A 14,873-nucleotide genomic window follows, 5' to 3' on the forward strand; every position below is an offset into this window, starting at 1 on the left:
TATATTTGAGGTATTACACACCCTGCAATTGTGTTGGACAAACGAATCATGAAATGCAACAACCAAGCTGTAACTCAATTTTTGATTCAGTGGACAAACTTAAAAGCTGAGAATACTACTTGGGAAAACTAGATGGGAAAACTATATTGTGTTGAATTTTAATCCTTGGGGACAAAGTTCAACAGTAGCAAGAGGCATTTTCATGACCATGAAAGAGAATGATGGAAAGAAGAGTATAGGGATTGAGAAAATCAAAAATTTAGGTTCACACAATTGAAAAAGGGAGAATAGGAGATTAAGGTGTAGAATAATGGATTGTCTAGGGAGGAGGAAGAGAATTAGGTTTATACAAAACGAGAGTTCAGTAATAACAATGTGGATCAGGCTATTATGTGAGTCTAGTAGTGCCCAACACTGTCAAGCAATGCCTAACATACTCAATGAGCTAATAATAGCCATAGCAACAGGACAAGCAAGACAGATCGTTGAATGTTGTTAAGCTTGTCAACAGAGAAGACAACTGTCGATAAATAATTTGTAATAGTTATAACAGGGTATATAGAGAATGTATCTGTACTCTGAATAGTCATTTTTTATGAATGAATTTACATAATTTGTTCTTTCTCTATTCTTCTTCTTTAACCTAAATTTTTATTTCTGCTATCGATTTCCACATATTCATAATTATTTTTCTTAAATCATTACACATAAAAACTTAAATCTCAAATAAAATATTTAACGATGAAACCCTAAAATCACCTCACCGTAAAATTTTAAACCGATGATTTAAATTAAAAATCATATATGATAAAATCTGAGAAAAACTTATTTTGTAAAATTATTTTTCTTCTATTCTAACATGTCGTACCATATAAGGATAAACGCATCATACAAAATATATTTTCTAAAAGATATTTATAACATTTATAACAAGACACACTCACTCTACATAATATAAAATAGGCTTAAGGGTAACATTTCCACCTCTAATAGATCTAATTTATCATTTTCGTCTCTATCGTATTTCTCGCATCAATTTAACTCTTAAATTTGTTTAATTGTATCATTCTATACCCTAATTCTAACTTAAAATCCTAAATTATAAATCTTAAGTTAGGTTTTAGGCTTAGAGTTTTTGTTTAGAGGTTATGATTTAGCGTTTAGAGTTTATAATTTAAGGTTTTAAGTTAGGGGTAGAGTATAGAATGATGCAATTGAATAATTTTGAGGATATAATTGATTCGAAAATACGATAGAGGCGAAAGTGATAAATTGAATCTACTACCAGAGCAAAAATTACATTTTTGCCTATAAAATATAAAAGAATATCATGTCTATAAATAATTTCTGAAAATCTCATAAGCTAAAAATTTAGTATATTCCAATAATAAATCCTTCATATGCAAACTAATATATAATATTAAAAATCTAAACTTTTACATATTTTGGTGTAATGTATGTAAGAACCATAACCGAATCATAGAATTAACGATCACCTATCTTAAGATACGGGTGTTGACATGTGGCTTGTTATCTGCCATTTATGGAAACAACTCAATAATTTTATTCACTTTAATGTTTAATAAAATTTGCCTCTTTTCGATGTTCACTGCTTTCCAAATTGACACATGAAACCACACATCTTAATATTTTTATGTAATTATAAAAAACATCCAGTTTAAATTAGGCGTGTAGTACTTAAATGATCACTTTTAATTTATTTTCATATTTATTTTTTTTTATTTTTTTAAAATGTTTAATTTTTATTTTATTTTAATACTCGTCGTTAAAAACTTAACGAATGAGCTCGTCGACTGGCCGCTACGTCTATAGTCATCGTCTGCCACATCCATAAGCCAATGAAGCCCAAACTTTCGAGTCTATCCCTTTTCGACCCCCTGAATATAATTCTAGTCTTCGTTTCGTTGAAAATTGCTTCAATATCTCCAAATTGATGAATGACTCTTCGACTTCTTCATCCTTCGATCTCCATCGTCAACCGTTCGATAGGCTTGAAATTGGACTATGTTGGTCGATTCGTCATTATCTCGTGATCCACCGTTCGGATTGATAGTTCTTCCACTAGAGCTATGTGCGGCAATTCGTCTGTTAATTTTTTAACGACAAATACTAAAATAAAATAAAAACTAAACGTTAGATATGATTTTGAAAAAAAAATTAAAAATTTAAGTACTTAATCAAATCAAAAAATTAAAAATTTAAGTACTTAATCAAATCAAAACTGATAGCTTATGTATTAAACACATAATTTACCCAAACATTTATGTATATAATAATTGTTTGTTTATTTAATAAAATGAAATATTAGTTTATCAATTTAAATTCAATTTTCTAATATTAATATTACAACTAAATAAATTAAATTAGAAAAAAAACTGTTTAATAATAATTGTTTATAATACTTAATTCAAATTAATTAATTATATATATATATATATATATATATATATATTCAAGAGGATGAATACATAGAGAATGAATGAGAGATTATCAAAGATTGTTTATAATTTAGAAAAACTACATATAAAATTGTTGATTAAAATATTTAGATGATATTAAATATTTTTTTTAAAAATTTAAAAATGAATAGTAAGACATATAATGTCCTTCAAACACCATTTGTAAAGTTATTTTGTTTATACTAACAATGTATCAAATAACAATTTCTATAAATTATTTAAGCAAAATTTAAATATTTAATTTATATTTCGATAAATTATTAATTTTGATATAAACTGAGAAAATCCAACTCAAAATGTTTTAAATAAAAAAAATTAAAGTATGCTAGAGATATGGACATTTAAAACTGATATTTTAATTAATTACTAGTATTCGATCTATTAACCAACTAATTCAAATTAGATATTACAAAAACGAGTGCGACACTCCCGATCTAACCTTAATCCTCTGTTTGTTGGTTTTAAAATTGATCTTCCTTTCTGAATTTTGATTTCAGTAAAACAAACTTTTTAGGAGCACTCAATTATACATATGTGGTGTTGAAGCCTGTGTTTCTCCATTTCCAGATCCGATCTCATTTTTGCACCGACACGCAAAATTTCTAGTCCTTCAAGTCAAAGACTTCTTCATTTCCTTTTCTTCTTGTTAAAATTCCTGGAAAGCCGTCCGTTCCCGGAATTCCCTAAGAGAAAGTAAAGTGTGCTCTGTTTGGGATCATTCGGATTCTGGGTAAGTCTCTATCAAAGCTTTCTCATTTTAATTTTCAAGTGTTTAAAATGGGTTTGCTTTGACATGCAAGTTGTTTCAGATTATATTTCCACTTGTGATCCTGCGTTTTATTTCTTTCCCACCACTACCACTTGAACAAAATTGCTATTTTTCTTTTCTTTATTGATGGAATTTTCGAGTTGCAACTTCTTTATCGTATCCCATCATAGCATGCATTTTGAACTTGTTTTGTGTGATTTCTGACCTTGATTAGTAGAAAAAAGTTGGATTTATCAACATCGGAGTTCTTCAACGGATGTAATTGTTATATTGTGGTGTTACTAAGTTGAATTATACGAATATGTGGGATTATACATCCGTTGAAGAACTCCGATGTTTTCTGGTGTTTTCCGGTAGGTTAATTGGAAAGGAAGTTCGTCATGTTTCGTGTTTCGCCTAGTAGGAACCAAAGATCGAAAGGGTTGAAGGTAAAGCATGCTCTTCAGATATGTGTTCTTTTAGGTATCTGCATCTGGTTGCTTTACCAAGTTAAGCACTCTGGTGAGAAGAAAGCAGCTTATGGACATCAGGGAATGAAGTCGTTAAGTTGGGGAGAAAGGACTTTCCTCGATAGGAAGGAATAGCTGTTACGGATGCACGGCACAAGGACGATGAGGAGGAAGAAAGCAAGAATGGAGAAGAAGATAACAAGCCTGAGGTAACTGAAGATGAAGGCAAAGAGAATGAGGATGTAACGAAGGTGATAACGAGAAACCTGAGGAGGAAACGGAGCGCCGACAAGATTCATTGGATGGATGGAAGGAAGAGGATAGTGAAGAGAGCAAAGAAAATGGAAATAGTGGGAGCCAAGAGGACACTGAAAACAAAGGGAATGAGGAGGCACACGAAGAGAAAGAGACAGAAAAGAGTGAAGGTGAGATAGAGAATTCAGGTGCCTCGGATGACCGGGTTCGGGATGGAGTTGACCAGAACAATGAAGAAGCAAGAGAAGAACATTACAAGGCGGATGATGCTTCCAGTGAAGTAGTCCATGTTGTCCAAAATGTTGCAGTTGAGAATGAGACAAGTGGTTCGTAAAATTCCGATGTGTCAGAGAAGTTGGAAAACAAAGATAAGAAAGATCAGGACGAAACAAATAGCAGTGAAGCAGACGATGTTCATCGTGATGAGTCAAATGTGCAAGAAAATGAGACTACTGAGAACCAACAAGAAAGCAGTAATGGGAGTAATGAGGCTGAGTCAAAAGAAGATTCACAAACTGATAAAGCTATGGAATCAAATGAGAATCAAACAGGTGGGGAGCAATCTGAGAAATCGGATTCAAGTAGCAGTTGGGAGCAATCTGAGAAATCGGATTCAAGTGGCAGCGGGGAGCAATCAGACTCAAATGCAACTCCAACTTCAACTGAGAACGGGGATGGAACAAATGGAGATTCCACAAGCTCTGCAAGAAACTCTGAATCTATTGAATCAAATGGACAGACTGAAAACTCCAATGCATGGACCAGATCAGACAGCAATCCAAATGCTGTTCAGAGTGAAGAATCAAACAAGAATTCTGGAGGAGAGGGGACACAAGAAAATATTCTGTCGCTAAACACGAATGAGAACTCAAATGCTAGTGAGAACAAAGATGGCGAAACATCCTCAAACACTGATGATAATGCTGCTTCAGGTCAGAATGGAAACGATAGTGGCAATATGAACAATGATGGAAATGCAAATGGGAATGGCAGCAGCACCGACAATCAGAGCAATGCAACAGACAATGCAGCTTCAGATGTTACTCAAAAGGACAACAATTTGAATGAAAATGAACATGCTGCTCAGAGCAACACCGAAAACAATGAAAATGCAGTTCAGAATGAGAACAATGCCACTCAGAGCAACACAGACAATAATGAAAATGCAACTGCAGATGTTACTCAAAAGGACAACAATTTGAATGAAAACGCTGCTCAGAGCAACACCGAAAACAATAACAATGCAGGTCAGAACGAGAACAAGGCCACTCAGAGCAACACCGGAAGCAATGACAATGAAGGTCAGGATGAGAACAAGGCCACTCAAAGCAACACCGGAAGCAATGACAATGCAGGTCAGGATGAGAACATGGCCACTCAAAGCAACACCGAAAGCAATGAAAATGCAGGTCAGAATGAGAATAAGACCACTCAGAGCTACACCGACGGCAATGACAATGCAGGTCAGAACGAGAACAAGGCCACTCAGAGCAACACTGATGGCAATGATAATGCAGGTCATAACGAGAACAAGGCCACTCAGAGCAACAGCAACAGCAATAACAATGCAGGTCAGAACGAGAACAAGGTCACTCAAACCAACACTGACAACAATGAAAATGTAGGCCAGAATGAGAATAATGCTTCTCAGAGCTACGACGCCAATAACAACAATGAAAATACAAGTCAATATGAGAACAAGGATGCCGTTCAGAGCCATACCAACAGCGATGAAAGCTCAAATCAGAATGATAACAACAATGGCATTCAGAGCTTCAATGACAGCAATGGAAATTCTAATTACGATGCAAATTCAGTGCAAAACAAATCAGTGGATTCTTCAAATTCAAATGGAAACACAGATGCAAGCCAGAGTAATCCCGATGGTTCTTCCAATGCTTCAACGACTCTAGAAGTGAAAGAAGCTCAAACAGGTTTGGGAACTCTGCCAGATGCCTCGAATGAGGGAAATAACAGTGGGAATGCAGCTGTAGAATGAAATCGTAATGGTTTGTGGTCCACTATATGACTCGTTACTGTCACTAAATTTTTGTTTTCTTCTTCCAGAGGTGGGATCAGGACATTGTATGTGTCTTAGCTACTTGTGGTTTATTGTGATATTAGTGCTGAAAATATTGTTTTTTTACTTGTAGATATCTATTTATAATAATTGAAGTTCCAAGTTTTCGTAAGTCACATATACTGCTTTGAATGGTGTTGCTTCCGGAAAATATGTAAGTTGTAGGTTAGATTCAAGTTTTTTATGCAAATGGGTCAAAGTTGGTTTTTAAACCATCAAAATGACATAGAATCGCCAGATTTTTTTTTCTTTTTAGCGGAATCCATGAATTTGCAGAGCATTAGGACCAGTGGGGTTGGCGAAGATGGTTCCATAACACCCAATTTTCTTTTGAAAACTCAACCCTCCACCTTATTCTTTTGACATCCTAACCCCCTCTTTGCCATATATTTTCGAAATGACTTGACAATTCATCACCCCTCTTTGTCAGATATATTTTTAATTTACTATCGGCATTATATTTTATTTTAAACTTGAATGTTGTTATTTTTAGAGGATGTTAGTTCCAACGGAATATATTTGTGTTATCTATCATTAAAAAAGATTTTAGATTGATAGTATTATATAATCACCAGATTATTAAAAATAATTAAAATTTAAATTGAATGAATTTTATTATAATTTTAATAGTAAAAACTTATTTAAATTTATTTGCACGAACTAAGTGACCTCCGTGGTAAAGGAATTATTGTTATTTCTGAGGACCCAGGTTCGAATACCATAGATGCCCAAGAGTGTGAGTGTTCAATTTTAAACAGATATTACATTGTACTTACCCCATATTATTTTTTTTTTTAAAAAAGAGAAATAATTAGACTTATTTAAGTAAAGGTTCTTTTAGAGTAATGATCCTCAGTTACTAAATATATATTTTTTCATAAATATAAAACTTTTAATCTTTAGAAATAATGAGAATTATTATACAAATATAATCTTTATTGGATGTATAGTTAAGATATGAGTTTTGTAGGAATAAGAAGAGTTTGATAATATATTGGGTTCGTAAAATATATTAAATGTGTGAGATATACGAAGTTTCATGTATTAGAATTATTTATTATCTTTATATTTATAGTTGATTGTTTTTTATTATCTGTGGAAGTAAATAAGATTTAGACATATTAAATTTACTTCTTGTATGTAATGTATTTTATATTAATTTCATTTTGATTATTTTTATGTTTACAAATTTTTATTAAGTTTATTAGAGTTACGCTTAAAATTGTGGAATTTTAGAGTAATTTGTTGTTACAAGTTCTTTTAGTGATATTGAAGACATGTAAAGTAAATTTTGCTTCAACGGATATTTAATTTTAGTAAGAATTGAAATGGTTAAAGACTTAGAGATATATGGCTTACGTTAGTGAAGATTTGAAGGTCAATGTTCAGATAAAATTTGTGACAATGAGCAGATTGTTACATATTAACTCAAATTTCAATAGATAATTAAGTCAAATTCTATTATAATTTTAGATTACATATACAAATTTGACAATTGGCTCTATCGAAATTATTTTTATTAAACAAAAAAGAAGTTTTATTTCATGATTATCTGCCAAATATGAATTTCCAAAGGCACCCTCTGTATAAAATTCCCTTCACCATAAACAAGTAAACCCCATAACAAGAGCGGCATAATGTTTTGAAGGATAACGGTACACATAGCATTATAGAAACTGATGAAAATTTGGCTTCTTGACATGTGTCATAGATTGTAATTTAAATTTTGTTTTGGTTTAATCTGAAAAGAAAAAATCGAAAGAAAAAATAAAAATTATAAATGATATGATATATATATTATTTTAGAGTTTTAAGTGTTATAAATATTTGCTTATAATTTTTAGTTTTATGAGAGAATGCTCTGTACTATATTTTAAGATTGAACCTAAAAGAAAACTGTATAAAATTTAAGGTTGATTATCTTGCTGGATACGCAAATCCTTCAAGGTTTGGAAGGGACTTGCTTGACATGATTATTCCTTTGCAATGAATACCCAGCTTAGTTGGAGGATATAAATGAAAATAACGATAAGTCTTGGTAGTATTTAAATTAAGTCTAAATTTCACCTAGAGTATCCTAACAAAGGGTAGATTGGTTGAAGTGTAACTCCATGCTAATTAGATGGGAGTAGTAAAAGAATGATGATGATTTGATGGAAGAGACCTCCCATCTCACATTATACCCTAAAAAACACTTCATCTCTTCCACAACAAAGGTGTGAACTGATCCGTCAAAAATATTCCAAAATCCCCCTCTTCCAATTACTAGTGTTTTAACACTCATATCGTTACTAAAGTAATTAACAGCTAAAACTGCAATGAATATAAATATATTAATAATAAAATTACATGCAAAGATCCACAGTGTTCTGATTGATTTCTCTGACAAATCACAAGAATGTGTGGAACTCGGAAAGATACGAGTCAATTAGGCCATCGGTTGCCCTAGTGGTGCTTCTTCACCTCAAACAGGCCATCTGGTCCTGAATACAAAGATAAATATATTGAATCAACCTACACACACACGAAAACACAAAACCAGAACAAAAAACTTATTTCATCCACTTGCAATATTATACCAAATAGGTTTATCATTCAAAACAAGCAATGCTTACTTAGTCAAGGAGAATCGAACCAACTATGCTAACTAATGACATCGACAGGGCCAAAAACTCTCCAAATAGCAATGCACTTGGAATATTACTCTGTGAATAAGAATTGCATAGTATCTTTTACAGTTCATATGCAATATCATTGTGAAACTCTCCAACAGCAAGAAAAAGTAATTAAAATTTCTATTAGCTTGAAAAAATGGAAAAAGAAATTTACATTTAGTTTTTGTACAAAAAAAAATACACAACGGAACAGGAACACAAGCATAAACTTGATTAATAGATCCCTAGGTTGGTACTTAGCTGACAAGATAAAAAAAATATAGACCAGCTAAATTCAAAGAAGTTCCTGTACAATGATTGAATGAAATTAGTTTTAGACCACATCTTATGCTGAATCTAACGCTTGGCAATTTATCAAGGAATTATTAGGCATGAAGAGACAACATGGCAAACAAATGTAAGATAGGCTGAAAGGGAATTTCAAGTAGAATTCGGTGTAGGACAAAAACTAGTGTAATAGTTTGTAAAATATAATCTAACATAAACAGGGGGAAGTATTCGACGTATAACACCATTTCTACTTCACATCGGATATAACATAAGACAGTGAGTGAGCGAGCGAGAAGAAGAATCAGAGAAAAAAATACATTTTTAGTGGACAGATAATGGAAAACTAGTACTTATCAGTAATTAAACTGAGTAAAAAAAAAAAGGGATAATTGGCTAACCAAGATTGGTTGGCAGATGGCATGTATTTCCATATTATTATACGTGAAAAATATCACAATGAGCTGGCAACTTTTAAGGCTCCATATAAATTATCTAAGAATTAAGATAGCGTTTTGGATGCTTAAAAGAGCAATTATTTTGAACAAAATATATAGGATTTACTACAAATAATCAACGTCAATATAAGTGTATTTTTTTTTCTGGTTCCGAACAGAACCCATCTTATCTAAAATTGTCTAGTATTCCTTACATTCGTTGATTTCTAAGCAATTGGCATAAAAGGAAAAGAAAACACAGCTATGTTATCAGCTATAATTTCCATGGAAAGACCTAATAGAGCCTGAAAAATAAAATCTAAATACAAAAAAAACATTCAAATTGAATCAAAAGAAATTGAAACTGGCAACAATAAGAATAACATACCCCATGGGAACTCCTTGTTGCGAATGTGCAAATATGGGTACGCCTGCAAACATTCACGCATCATAACAAATCCAAGAATCAAAACAAATAACAATAATTTTTTAAAATTAAATACATATAAATAAATTAAACCGAGTAACCATAAGTTTACAGGAGGCTCTTCATGGTGGGATGACCTTTTGATAGATTGTAAATGGCTAAAACAGTGCATGAAGCAATACCCAAATATGTTATCTTTTCCCAATTTGCCGTTTCATCTAAAAAGGCAAAAAGATAAATTCATGTTACAAATAATTATATCTGATATTTCTAATGTGTTTGGAGTTTTAAAGAGATGAATTTTTCCCGATTTCCAAAACTTCATTTTTTTAATAATCTAAATTTATTTTACTTATTCTATCTCTAACACATATTCGATTAAAATCAAATTTAAGAGATCGATAGATTGATGTATATAATTGATTCAAATCAGACATAATAATAATAATTCGTACGAGTTGTGTAACCGTCCTTCGGGTAGGTCTGAAATCGGATTCTAACTTAAATTTGATATGATGGAGCCGTCACCGATAATTTAAAATTAGGTTGATCGGATACATTTACCATTTTATCTGATCTGCTTTGAATTGGATCGGATTGGAGAGTAGATTACAGTCAGGGAGGGATTAGCACCCCTGTACTTAGGGATGGCAAACGGGCGGGTCGGATGCGGATACCCCTCCCCCATCCCCATACCCACCTAATATTTTTCAATCCACCATCCGCCCACCACTCATAATGGGTACAAATTTTCAAATCCACACCCGCCCACGCGGGTACATTTTCAAATCCATCCCCACACCCACTACCCACTAGCGACATACCCATCTAGATCCCCCTGACAGCAAACTAATGGGATGTTGGAGTTGGTTCCCAGACAGTTCGTGATGGGGTAGCAGAGCATGCTTCAATTTGTCAGAGGAGTAGCTCTACGAATGTTATGAAGACATATTGTAGGGAGCATGTAGTCGCAGAGCTGGATTGTTGAGTTGCTTTCGATGTTAATGCTCATAATGCGCCTAATATGGGTTTTGAGGGACTAAAGAACATGGAAACTGCTGTTTTTGATGTTAATGCTTATAGTACGGCTAATTTGTGTTTGTATGGGCAGCATGAGCTAAAGAACATGGAAAATGACGTGGTTAGTGGGATTATGAGTTTAATTAAAGAGCCGAATATTTCCCTAATTAAAGACCAGATTAAAGACTAAATATCCTTAATATTTGGTTAAATTATATGTTATATATTATACAATATTAAAATTTATAAATTAGTCTCTAAAATTACACCTAAATTCATTATGATCCAAAATTTAATAGATATTTAATTGGGCGGGCAGATGTGGGGCGGGCGGATGCGGGGCGGGTAATGTCTCAAATCCATTACCCGCCCACCACCCACGACGGGTACCACTTTATAAATCCACACCCGCCCACTACACGCTAAAATTATACCCATCCCCGCTCCAATTGGAGCGGATGCGGTGCGGTATCCACGAAACTGTACCCGTTTGCCATCCCTACCTGTACTGCCCTTTCGGTATTAATTTAATTTATCAGTTGCCTTAATTGAGAAAATTAAAGGTTAAATTAAAATTGAAAAGTTCGATCCGAATTACTTACCATTGAAGGGTTTAAAATTGACCTAAAAAACATAAATCAAATTAATGCTAAATAAAAAATAAAATAAACAAAAGAAATAAAATAGAGAACTAAAAGAAAATTTGAATTAAAAGGACCAAATTGAAAAGAATTAAAAATCAATTATCAAATTATAATTAATTAAAGATTGCAAGAAGAAAATAAGAAGTTATGGGGTCAAATTCCATAAATATAAAAAAAATATAAATAGGGATTAAATTGAATAAATTTGAAATTTAAGGGAAATTTTACAACAGGTGACCAAAATGAATTATGCATCAAAACTGCAGGGATTGCGGAAATAAATTAAGAATTTCATCTTTACACAAAGGTCCTCCCTATAAATACTCCTAAATAAAAAAAAGTAGCATTTCACTGATTTCTCCCAAAATCAAATAATCTCACTTCTCTCTAAACTCTTTTTCAACTTGCCTTCAACCGGCCACGAGCCGACCACCTACCGATGGAGCCCCACCGCCTGGCCCACCACTCCGGCCACCGTCGATGGTGGCCAGAAAACTCTAAGCCTACCTCAAAAGTTTCCTCTCCACTCCCCAAACCCAAAACTGAAGCCTAACTACCCGAAATACACCCCAAACAGAGTAGATCTAACAAAAAAAGGTTTCAACTTTACTTTTTTCAATGAGATTTCCAACGATTGTTGCCTTATCTGAGCCTAAATCGACATTCGCCTCAGCCCCTTTAGATTTATTTTGATATTTTCGAATGCTATTTGCTTCTTCTTTTTTTGTGTTTTGGCTATATGGTTGCTTTCGGTTTCTCTTGGTCGAATATTATTTGGGTTTTAGGTTGTTCTTGTGGCTTTGATTTACTTGGTTTGGTGTTTCGATGCTTTTTCAGTTGTGTTTCTTCTCTGCATGGACAGAGGCTTTTATAGCCCCATAACCGGTCGTTATGGTTCCGAATATTTCGGGGTGTTGTCGATTCTTCCGGGATGGTTCAGTCCCAATGATTTTGCTTGACTCTTATATTTTAATGGTTGGTGGAACGTCTTGGTTCTGATTTTCCTGCGATTTTGGCTTAGAGTGCCGAGGATTTTGGCTGGTTAGTGACTTGACAGGCGTGTGTCTTCCACGCGCTGTTACCGGTCATTCTCGATGGATTTTGATTATTGGATCAGACGGCCATATCTAATTGCCCTTGTGTGATTGTGCATTGGTATGTGTTTCTAGGGTTTTCATAACCCTAACCTGCTTCAATCGTGGCCCTTGATTCATGTCTTGACCTAACAGCTTAAAAAGCGCGACGCATTTTGCTAAGATCTGAAACCCTAGGGGAAACTTGGGCTTCTTTAACTGAGTGGGCTTGCTGGGTTAGGCCTGCCTGCCCGGTTGGAAACCCCACCCCTTATTGGACCTAGACCGAATAAAAATGAAATTAAAATATAATTTAAATATATAATAAAAATAAAAAAATATAATATAATATAATATTTAATAAAAACTATATAATATTATATTTTCAAAAATAATATGTTTTCGAAAATTATATATATGTTTTCAAAATATTTTAAAAACTCTATATATGTTTTCAAAATATGTTTTCAAAACTATATTATATATGTTTTTCGAAAACCTTTTTTTTAAATTATATATTATATGTTTTCAAAATTGTTTTAAAAACTATATATTATATGCTTTCAAAATTATTTTTAAAAAAACTATATATTATACTTTATTTTAAATATTTTTAAAAATTATACACTATACTTTTTCAAAAATTGATTTAAAAACTATATATTATGTATTCAAAACCATTTTTAAAAACTATATATTATACGTTTTCAAAAATACGTTTTCAAAACATATACTATATACTTTCAAAAATTACGTTTGAAATTATTTTATTTATATTATATATACTATATAATAATAAAAAGCCCTTAATGTTCCAGAAGAAAATGGGTGTCTACAGTTGTCCTTTTTTGCTCATTTATCGTGTAACAAAAAAATAGGGCAAAGATAAAAGGACATAAATTTTCGTTCGGTAAGAAGAGAGTCCAAAAGTAAATTTGCTCCTATGATCTAATATCTTTCTCTGTGATTGAAATCCGACTCAATTTCCGTTGACTCTGTTATCGAATATCTTCTGTCGTAGAGTTGAAATTCGACTTGAAAATTCTTAATATATCATGGCTTCTTACTGTTGAGCTAAATTATGAGTGACTCATTCATCATGAAGTTGAGTCGATCTTGGATAGTTTGAAATCTAAACTGGAAAGTGGTTTCTTGTTACCAAATCATAGTTAACCTTGGTCTTCTTCTTAGCTTAAAGACCTCGTTTGAAAATTCGACTGAAAAGTAGTTTCTCCTTACTACCATACGATTGACATACCCTCGAGCTGAATGAAATCGAACTCGAAAGTTTTCGTTGACAGATATCTCTTCTCGCCTTGAGCTATGATGTAAATTAGGCTGGGAGATTGTTTCTAGTTGTTGCAGATGACTCATTTGTTGTGAAGTTAAGTTGATCTATTGGGCACGATATCCTTCTTCGTGAAGTTGAAATCATGGGTGACTCATTCATCTTGAAGTTGAGTCTATATTGAATAAATTTCCCTTGGGCCAGATGTCCTTCATTGTGAAGTTGAAATCTAACTTGGATAGGCTGCATTGTTTTTAATTTTGAGGTTCCTTTGAATTCAATATTCTTGAAATTGACTCTGTCAAAGATCTGTAAAATTACGCATATATGTGATGTTATGGATGCAATGTTCTTATGTATACCTAAATTGCATATGCAACATATGTTATTTTATAGTTTAGAGAGAAATCTCAATCTCTTGATGTCATTCTGGATGGCTCTTGGTTCTTTGCCAGTCTTGAATTTTTGACCCTAGATTTGGACTCTTCAACAGGCCTTGATCCGATATACATTCTATGAACTTACAAAAAGAAGGTTTACTTATAGTCTTTATTTAAACAATGCCTTTCATTAAACTAGAACTTATTATCCCGAGTATGGTGCAAAAAACCTTTGTCGGCTTCTGAACACCTATAGTTTTAGGAAAAACTTTGTACGGTAAGTAATACGCAATTATCTTTTCAAAAGTGAATAAATCATTCCTTTTTAAATTCAATCTAAGATGCTTGAAAAGAATTGAGTTTTTAGAGAAATGACCATATTTATTTATGAGGAAAAAAACAAGAGTATATGGCAAACATTCTGAAAATTCAATACATAAAAGAAATGAAAGTAGATACCCTAGATATCGACAATGTCGACGCCTTTGAACTGACACATCGTTAGATGACTTTTGAGTACAACTTTTGTCAAGGGGACTTCGAAGATGTGAAAACATTCGGGAGAGTGCAAAGTTCCTCCGAATTGTTAAGTCTAAAGAAGACTTGGATGTCGTGATGCTTTACTGCCT

At 32.9% G+C, this 14,873-nt stretch overlaps 2 protein-coding genes and 1 pseudogene across 2 annotated transcripts; 2 read left to right on the forward strand and 1 right to left on the reverse strand.

The window, feature by feature from the left end:
- Window positions 1–3,030: 3,030 nt before the first annotated feature.
- On the forward strand, window positions 3,031–4,312 carry LOC120195590 (protein bfr2-like). Its single transcript, XM_039197567.1, has 3 exons — window positions 3,031–3,210; window positions 3,607–3,832; window positions 3,942–4,312. The coding sequence occupies exons 2-3, from the start codon at window positions 3,630–3,632 to the stop codon at window positions 4,285–4,287; spliced, it is 549 nt and encodes a 182-aa protein (XP_039053498.1). The 5' UTR covers window positions 3,031–3,210; window positions 3,607–3,629; the 3' UTR covers window positions 4,288–4,312.
- Window positions 4,313–4,479: 167 nt separating this feature from the next.
- Window positions 4,480–5,952, forward strand: LOC120195591 (GATA zinc finger domain-containing protein 14-like). The gene has a single exon (XM_039197568.1). The coding sequence runs from the start codon at window positions 4,480–4,482 to the stop codon at window positions 5,950–5,952; it is 1,473 nt and encodes a 490-aa protein (XP_039053499.1).
- A 2,458-nt stretch (window positions 5,953–8,410) lies between these two features.
- Window positions 8,411–14,873, reverse strand: part of LOC120195495 — a 33,182-nt pseudogene continuing 26,719 nt past the window's right edge.

This window comes from Hibiscus syriacus, unplaced genomic scaffold (genome assembly GCF_006381635.1).
Source record: "Hibiscus syriacus cultivar Baekdansim isolate YM2019G1 unplaced genomic scaffold, ASM638163v2 tig00117016_pilon, whole genome shotgun sequence".
NCBI classification, from domain to species: domain Eukaryota; kingdom Viridiplantae; phylum Streptophyta; class Magnoliopsida; order Malvales; family Malvaceae; genus Hibiscus; species Hibiscus syriacus.

Bases quoted from the DNA above. Each gene is read 5' to 3' on its own strand.
- LOC120195590 (XM_039197567.1), top strand. From the start codon at position 3,630: ATGTTTCGTGTTTCGCCTAGTAGGAACCAAAGATCGAAAGGGTTGAAG. The intron at 3,833-3,941 runs GCTGTTACGGAT...AGAATGAGGATG, and splicing joins TTCCTCGATAGGAAGGAATA to TAACGAAGGTGATAACGAGA.
- LOC120195591 (XM_039197568.1), top strand. From the start codon at position 4,480: ATGGAATCAAATGAGAATCAAACAGGTGGGGAGCAATCTGAGAAATCG.